Source organism: Buceros rhinoceros, unplaced genomic scaffold (assembly GCF_000710305.1).
Source record: "Buceros rhinoceros silvestris isolate BGI_N320 unplaced genomic scaffold, ASM71030v1 scaffold28279, whole genome shotgun sequence".
Lineage (NCBI taxonomy): Eukaryota > Metazoa > Chordata > Aves > Bucerotiformes > Bucerotidae > Buceros > Buceros rhinoceros.
Window position 1 is genome coordinate 29,301 of NW_010432549.1, and position 243 is coordinate 29,543.

A 243-nucleotide genomic window follows, 5' to 3' on the forward strand; every position below is an offset into this window, starting at 1 on the left:
GCCGTTGCGGGGCCCAGCCACTGGCGGTTGCTGAATCCCGGAGAGCTCCAGGTCGGCCATGGGGGCGACCAGCTACGGAGGCACCGAGGCGCAAGCAACGACAGCTTCCGCACCTGCGCCTATGAAATCAGCGCGGAACGGCCGGGCGCCCCGCTTATGCCAATGAGACTCGGGCACCGCCCGGCGGTTAGGCCAATCAGTGAGTGGTGGCGGCAGGGCTAACGGGACTCCCCACGTGATGCC

The 243-nt window shown here is 68.3% G+C and overlaps 1 protein-coding gene across 1 annotated transcript in view; it reads right to left on the reverse strand.

The window, feature by feature from the left end:
• CLTA (clathrin, light chain A) overlaps window positions 1-60 on the reverse strand; it is a 15,144-nt gene extending 15,084 nt beyond the window's left edge. Inside the window, exon 1 of the mRNA XM_010143834.1 lies at window positions 22-60. Coding sequence (XP_010142136.1) covers window positions 22-60 — 39 coding nt within the window. The remainder of the gene's footprint in view (window positions 1-21) is intronic.
• Between the last annotated feature and the right edge of the window lie 183 nt (window positions 61-243).